Here is an 8544-nt window from a genome sequence, read left to right as displayed (position 1 = left end):
ACCTCGATGAACAATTAAGATTAGTTTGAAAAATATTCATAAATAAGTAAATAAAGGTTTTTGTTCATAACCTTTTAAAAAGAAAACGCAATTACGATTAGAGAAAAGCAAATTAAAATCTTTTGTACAGTTTTTGACTGACCGTAACATTTGGTTTAGCTTCATCACCATTCCTCGCCGTTCGAGTTCTTAAGCATCTCGCGAACGATTATGGCAAAGTGTATTCGAGCGTTGCTGTCGATCTTAACAGAGACGCGTACGTTGATGATATTCCCAGTGGATGCGACCAAATTTAGGATCTTACTGCCCTTAAAGATGAGGCAATTTCTATTCTAAGCAAAGCTCAAAGACTGGGCTGGATTGTGTTAGGACCTAAAAACTGACTGTATTTTCTTCAAGCTAGAAATCCCCGGGATTACAACCGCTCTTACCAAACGCATTCTGCTTTCGGAACTAGCCAAGATCTACGATCCGCTGGGTTTGCTTGCACCCACAACTGTGTATCTAAAGATTCTCTTTCAAGATAGCTGGCTGAGTTCGGTCGAGTGGAATGAGGTACTGCCTCCCCAATTATGTACACGGTGGCAACAGTTCGTATCGCAAATACATTTATTGGAAACCTGTCGAGTACCTCGATACATATCAGCACCGCTTTAAACAATGGAACTGCACGGATTTGCAGACGCATCATCCCAGGCATATGCTGCCGTCGTCTACAGTCGCGTCGAAGTCAACAATGGATATGCCGTTAGTTTGATAATGACAAAAACTCGCGTGGCGCCTATTAAGCCTGTCTTCATTCCGCGGCTGGAGCTAAACGCAGCCCATTTGCTCTCTAAGTTGATTTCCCTGGTCAAGCAATCATTAACTGTTCCTATTTCCAGAATCAATTGTTGGTCAGACTCTGAAATAGTACTGCATTGTCTATCATCTCCTCCCCGGACCTGGAACTCTTATGTTTGCATTCGCACTGCAGAAATCTTAGAGACGTGCCCACGTAGCTGCTGCCATCATATTCGAAGTGGCGATAACCCTGCACACTGCGCATCCCGAGGAATACTTCCAAAGGACCTCTTAGATCATCCAATCTGGTGGAAAGGACCAGCTTGGCTATCTCAGTCACGCTCAACTTGGCCACCCGTGAAGGCTAAGTTTGTTCTGTCGACAGAAGAAGAGGCATACCTGGAGGTAAAGACCAATCCTAAGGTTAATCTACACATTTCCGACGACGGAAATTTACTAACTTGGCATACCTGGAGGTAAAGACCAATCCTAAGGTTAATCTACACATTTCCGACGACGGAAATTTACTAACTTGTATGATTAACAAAACATCCTGATGGTCTCGTTTGTTGAGGATATTCAGCTACTGCTTTCGTTTCGTTCATCGTCTTCGTGGGAGGAATCAACTTTGGCCGTTCCTGTCGGCGTGGGAGCTAAAATATGCCCGGTCTAGGAATTCACCCATGTTCAAAAGGAATCCTTCAAAGTGGAATACAAGCAGTTAAGCACCGGACAGCCACTAAAAAAGAACTCGAAGCTGCTCCGTTACACCCCTTTCTTAGACGAGCAGAGTGTAATACGTGTTGGTGGCCGCATCGATAGTTCTATGGCTAATTATGACGCAAAACATCCCATAATCCTGCCTAAGGAATCCCCAATCGCTGCTTTATTAGTTCAACATCAACATGCTATATCGCTACATACTGGTGTCGAATACACTTTTCATATTTTAATTTTTTTTTTTTTTTTTTTTTTTTTTTTTATTCTTATCTAAATTTTTTTTTTTTTTTTTTTTTTTTTTTTTTTTTTTATCATTTTTTTTTTTTTTTTTTTTTTGTGACCTTCCCCGCGTTTCGAGTTCAACCCGCCCGCTGCTTTCTTCACACAGGATTGGATTATGCTGGACCTGTGACGATCAAAGCCTCTACAGGTCGGACACCAAGATTTGGCAAAGCTTTGTTTGCTATCTTCGTTTGTCTCTCAACAAAAGCGATACACATTGAATTGGTCAGCGATTTGACAACATCCGCCTTTATAGCCGCTTTCAAACGCTCTTGGTCTCGACGAGGGCCCATATCGGACCTATATTCGGACAACGGCACAACTTTTCATGGAGCCAAACGAGACTTAGCTGAAATGCAACGGATCGCAATTGCCCAAGCTCATAACGAAGAGATTTCGAGCTTCTTGTCGAGTCACGAAGTCAATTGGCATTTCATTCCGCCCTCAGCCCCCCATTTTGGAGGTATTTGGGAGACTGGGGTGCGATCTATAAAGCTGCATCTAAAACGAGTTATAGGCAGCAGTGCATTAACATTCGAGGAATATTCGACATTGTTAATTCAGATTTGTGCGCACCCAGCGATCATTTCTCATTTTCTAACAGGTCAGCCTCTCACTTCGTTACCAGAGCCATCGTTTCTAGATGTAAACATCAATAGACTAAAGCGCTGGAGACAATTGCAGGCGAAGGTTCAAGGATTCTGGAAACGCTGGAGCCTAGAGTATCTCAGTACGCTTCAAGTTCGCACGAAATAGCAACAAGATGCTCAGAACGTTTCCATTGACACCCTGGTTGTGCTGATGGAGTCAAATCAACCGCCAAGCAAGTGGCTGTTGGGACGAGTCGTACAACTTCATCCTGGCCAGGATCAGAGGATCCGTGTGGTCACCGTTAAAACTGCTAGAGGAATCTACAAGCGCCCCATTACGAAAATTGCTGTGCTTCCTTTGAACTGAACCGTCGTTCAGGGGGGCCGGTATGTTGAAGAATAGTTCGGTCATTTAGCATTATTGTATTATTGTCAAATCGCACCTAGTTAAATGCTCATTATTGTATTATTGTCAAATCGTAGCTAGATAAATGAACATCATTGTTTTGTTTTTCGTCTCCAAGCTTGAAGCTCACACGCATAGACGAAATTGCAGTAAATTTGCATTAGTATTGCACTATTACGCGTTTTTCTGCATTATCTTTTCTGCACTTTTTTCGGCAGTTATCATATAGTTTTAGACTCGCTCGCAACAGCTTGCAACCTGCCCCGGTTATTGTATAGTTTTTGACTCGCTCGCAACCGCTTGCAACTTGCCCCGCTTAATATATAATTTTTTACTCGCTCGCAACCGCTTGCAATCTGCCCCGCTTAATATATAGTTTTGTACTCGCTCGCAACCGCTTGCAACCTGCCCCGCTTAATATATATAGTTTTGTACTCGCTCGCAACCTGCCCCGCTTAACATTTTGTAAACCCGCTTATAATTAAAAAATAAACTCGAATCCTAGAAAAAAGAAATACAGTCCACTTAATTCGCCAACATAACAACTTTTTGGTCCTTCGAGCCGGATCTTCTGCGTTTGAATTCGAGTTTATTTGTGAATAATAAAAGACAAACTAGCCGCCGTCATGAACCCTGTAATGCATCGGACAATTCAACAACGTCGTGCCTGCAAGGGGCAAATAACTCGAACCCTTAAAAGTGCTTTGGAGTTTTCGCAGGAATGTGATAATGTGGAAACATTGCAACTGGAGCTGGATCGTCTTGAACCCACCTTCAACCAATTTAAGGACCTCTCCGATGATTTAGTAGATGATATGATATGAAGACCCTGGATTGGATATACCTGAGTACGAGGACAAGTTTTACAGCGCGCCATATTTATTAAAGCCATAAACGAGATGGGTGGTCAAGATCATGGACAAGACCAGTCGAACATTTTGCTATCAAGTACAGAGGAACGTCTATTTAAGAGACAAAACCAACTTCTGGAACGAATGAATACCTCATCGGGAGCAGCTGATTTAAGGTTTGAGAAAATTCGAATTCTCACATTTTCTGGCAAATACGAAGATTGGAGCCAATTTAGTGATTTGTTCTTAAGCTCAGTGAATAATAACGAAAAGCTTTCCAAGTGCCAAAAGTTTCATTATCTGATATCTTATTTAGATGGGGAAGCACTTTCCTTAATTAAACATATTGCCGTTACTAATGATAACTACCAAGATGCGTGGGAAAAATTGGAAAATCGTTATAACAAGAAAACGCTAATCGCTCGAACATTTGTTCAAAATTTTCTATCGTTGCCAACCGCTTACAATTTGAATATCGCAGAGTTACGTAAGGTAATTGACTCTGCCGACGAATGTATTCGAGGCCTACACGCGCTGAACTGTGACAGCCGCGATGTGTGGCTAATTTATATTTTGCTATCCAAACTAGGACCCGAAATCAAACAAGCTTGGGCAAACTGCAGTGTGTCGTCCAAGGAAGACGTCACCATACATGATCTATTCGCTTTTCTTTTTGCACATTGTGATACTTTGGAGTCTTGTCAAAATATACACGTAATACAACCCCCAAGACCAGCCCAGAGTAGAAGCCGCCACGCCGCTTATCATGCAAGTGGATCAAATCAGTCTTCTCGCGACTGTATATATTGTCACGGACAGCACAATATATACGCATGTACTGCATTCAAAGCCCTGGATGTCGTAAATCGCCGTACCTTTGCCAGGGATACTAAGCTTTGTTTTAATTGCCTAAGTCGATCTCATCAAGTCAAGAACTGTAATTCTTCGAACACTTGCCGTCAGTGCAAGGCTAAGCATCACACGCTAGTCCACCCGGTAGATCGATTCCGTTTTCCTCCGCCCATATGTCTGCGGCTGAGGTTAATATATTTCCTTCGATTGATCCTGATGCTGGTATGAATACTGCTGCTGTCAGCCATCAGCCAATAATCAAGCCCTACTGCCAACTATTCCAGCCAATGTAATTGACACATGTGGCAACAAGACCTCATGTAGAATATTGCTCGATACTGGATAAACAATAACCATGGTAGCTGAGTCTTTTATCCAACGGATTGGAATTCCACGCACGCATGCTCGCATCTCAGTTGTTGGATTAGGTGCTAACCCGGCTGGAGTTAGCCGAGGTCGCGCTAGCTTCACTTTGCTTTCAAGGACTACGACTGCCTCATTGGAGGTATCTGGCCTAATTATGAGTTCTCTGACTTCTTTGATTCCCGCTCAGCAGGTCAAATCCACCGCTTCTGTCTGGACCAAGATTCGCAGCTTACCGTTAGCTGACCCGACGTTTGGATCACCGGGAAAAATCGACATTATTCTAGGCGCTGATAAAGTGTGGAACATCTATACTGGACATCGCCGAGAGTTTGGTATTGAATACCCCATTGCGCTACATGTTAATTTTGGTTGGGTTATTACAGGCAGCTATAATGATTGTGGCGAACCATTTACGAAAGCAGAAGTTCACCACGCTTACGAAGATTTGGATTCCCTAGTTCGCTCTTTCATGGACATTGAACAGGTGCACCCGACCAAAGCGACGATTGACGCCAGTGATCCTGCAGAGAAACATTTTCTGACAACTCATGCTCGCCGAGAAGATGGTGTGTACATTGTGCAGTACCCATTCAAGGAACCCATCATACCACTTGGCTCTACGTGGCCACAAGCTCTAAACCGCTTTGGCGCCCTTGAACGGAAATTTCTAAAGTTCCCCGCACTCAAACAAGAGTATGTAAAGTTCATGGAGGACTATTTTAGAAGAGAACACATGGAACTGATACCTGCTGCTGAAGCGTCTGAGGAGCCAGGACGCTGTAACTATTTGGCACACCACGCAGTGTTTAAGCCGGATAGCACCACTACCCGTTGCCGAGTTGTATTTGATGGCTCAGGAAAGGACTCCAAGGGTCATTCGCTTAACTCACGACTTCACATAGGCCCACCTATTAAAAGGGATTTAATTGGAATATGCCTTCGCTTCCGTCAGCATCTTTATGTATTTTGCGCTGACATTGAAAAGATGTTTAGAGGCATTTTGGTGTCAGAAGAACACACGCAGTATCAACGCATAGTTTGGAGAAAGAAGGAGAACGCAACGCTGGATCATTATCGACTGCTGACCGTAACCTATGGTTTAGCTTCATCGCCATTCCTCGCCGTTCGAGTTCTTAAGCAGCTCGCGAACGATTATGCCAAGGTGTATCCAAACGCTGCTGTCGTTCTTAACAGAGACGCGTACGTTGATGATATTTCCACTGGATGCGACCAAGTTTAGGATCTTATTGCTCTCAAAGATGAGTTAATTTCTCTTCTAAGCAAAGCTCAATTCAACCTTCGAAAGTGGAGCTCAAACTGTTACGCCCTATTGGAGTCGTTGCCCAAGGAGATTTGTGAGTATCCGCTAGAAGCTTTAGAGAAGGACAGTTCATTTCGATTTGTTAAAGTGCTCGGACTGTGTTGGGATCCAAAAGCTGACTGTATTTTCTTCAAGCTAGAAATCCCCGGAATTACAACCGCTCTTACCAAACGCATTCTGCTTTCGGAACTAGCCAAGATCTACGATCCGCTGGGTTTGCTTGCACCCACAACTGTGTATCTAAAGATTCTCTTTCAAGATAGCTGGCTGAGTTCGGTCGAGTGGAATGAGGTACTGCCTCCCCAATTATGTACACGGTGGCAACAGTTCGTATCGCAAATACATTTATTGGAAACCTGTCGAGTACCTCGATACATATCAGCACCGCTTTAAACAATGGAACTGCACGGATTTGCAGACGCATCATCCCAGGCATATGCTGCCGTCGCCTACAGTTGCGTCGAAGTCAACAATGGATATCCTGTTAATTTGATAATTGATCTGTCTCCATTCCGCGACATGAGCTTAACGCATCCCATTTGCTCTCTAAGTGGATTTGCTTGGTCAAGCAATCATTAACTGTGCCTATTTCTAGAATCAATTGTTGGTCAGGCTCTGAAATAGTTCTGCATTGGCTATCATCTCCTCCCCGGACCTGGAACACTTTTGTTTGCAACCATACTGCAGAAATCTTAGAGACGTGCCCACGTAGCTACTGGCAACATATAGTGGCGATAAGCCTGCAGAAAGCGCATCCAGAGGAATACTTCTAAAGGACCTCTTTGACAATCCAATCTGGTGGAATGGTTAACGCTAAGTTTGTTCTGTCGACAGAAGAAGAGGCATCCCTGGAGGTTCGTTCATCGTCTTCGTGAGAGGAATCAACTTTCGCCGTTTCTGACGGCGTGGGAGCTTCAATATGGCCGGTCTAGGATATTCACCCATGTTTAAAAGGAGTTTTTCAGAGTGGAACACAAGCAGTTGAGCACCGGACAGCCATTAAAAAAGACTCGAAGTTGATCCGCTACACCCCTTTCTTAGATGAGCAGACAGTAATACGTGTTGGTGGTCGCATCGATAATTCCAATAGCTACTTTATTAGTTGAATATCAAGATGCTGCATTGCTACATGCTAGATCGGATACTCGGATACACTTTTCATAGTCTACGACAAAGGTATTGGATTTTATGAGCTCGAAATCTCGTCCGCAAAACCGATACAAAAACAAAAGCGATACACATTGAACTAGTTAGCGATTTGACAACATCCGCTTTTATAGCCGCTTTCAAACGCTTTTGGTCTGGACGAGGGCCCATATCGGACTTATATTTGGACAATGGCACAACTTTTCAGGGAGCCAAACGAGAGTTAGCTGAAATACAACGGGCCGCAATTGCCCAAGCTCATAGCGAAGAGATTTCGAGCTTCTTGTCGAGTCAAGAAATCAATTCGCATTTCATCCCGCCCTTAGCTAGCAATTTCGGAGGTATTTGGGCGATCCATAAAGCTGCATCTTAAACGAGGTATTGACAGCAGTGCATTAATATACGAGAAATATTCGAACCTTTGTGCGCAGCCTTGGATCAGAGCCCGCTAACTCGCTAACACTTTCTCATTTTCTAACAAGTCAGCCTCTCACTTCGGTCCCAGAGTCATCCTTGGAAAATCGATGGAAACATCAACAGACTGCAGCGCTGGAGACAATTGCAGACCAAGGTTCAAGGGTTCTGGAAACGCTGGAACTTAGAGTATCTCAGTACGCTTAAAGTTCGCACGAAATGGCAACAAGATGCTCAGAACGTTGCCATTGACACCCTGGTTGTGGTGAAGGAGCCGAATCAACCGCCAAGCAAGTGGCTGTTGGGACGAGTCGTACAACTTCATCCTGGCCAGGATCAGAGGGTCCGAGTGGTCAAATGATGATGTGTATGAAAAATGATGATGTTTATTGTTTTATATGGGCATTTATATCAGCTCTCGCGAAAGTTGCTTATAATGTTTATCATCCTTGTCAATATAAACGTAGAAACGTTTTCAACATTGAATCGACTATAATAACTATAAATAATACATTATTAAATTTTAGTGGTTTAAAGTTTTCAACACCGGTTAATAGCATAAAAATATTTGAAAAAAATAATGATCCTTCTTTTTTTATTACGGTATTTATTTATTGAATCTTCTCTCTTTGAAACTGACGACAAGTACTCAAATCTTAGCCTAATACATAAATTTAAAAATTAAGTTTTTTAGGAGAACGGGCCTAGCTGTTGTTGCTGGGTTGGGAGATCTCTTCTCAGGAGTAGTGAGTGGCTAGTTTTTCCATGTTAAAGACCGCGCAAGCCTATTTGGATGAGCCAGTAGCTTGATCT

The 8544-nt window shown here is 43.2% G+C and overlaps 1 protein-coding gene across 1 annotated transcript; it reads left to right on the top strand.

The window, feature by feature from the left end:
- Positions 1–479: 479 nt before the first annotated feature.
- LOC121530454 lies at positions 480–1714 on the top strand. The gene is made up of 2 exons (XM_041819577.1): positions 480–1188; positions 1260–1714. Exons 1-2 carry the CDS (start codon positions 661–663, stop codon positions 1338–1340), a joined length of 609 nt encoding a protein of 202 aa, XP_041675511.1. The 5' UTR covers positions 480–660; the 3' UTR covers positions 1341–1714.
- Positions 1715–8544: the final 6830 nt, after the last annotated feature.

This window comes from Drosophila eugracilis, unplaced genomic scaffold (assembly GCF_018153835.1).
Source record: "Drosophila eugracilis isolate 14026-0451.02 unplaced genomic scaffold, ASM1815383v1 contig_772, whole genome shotgun sequence".
NCBI lineage: Eukaryota > Metazoa > Arthropoda > Insecta > Diptera > Drosophilidae > Drosophila > Drosophila eugracilis.
Note: the sequence above shows the minus strand (reverse complement) of the source record. Positions and strands in the feature narration are given on the sequence as shown.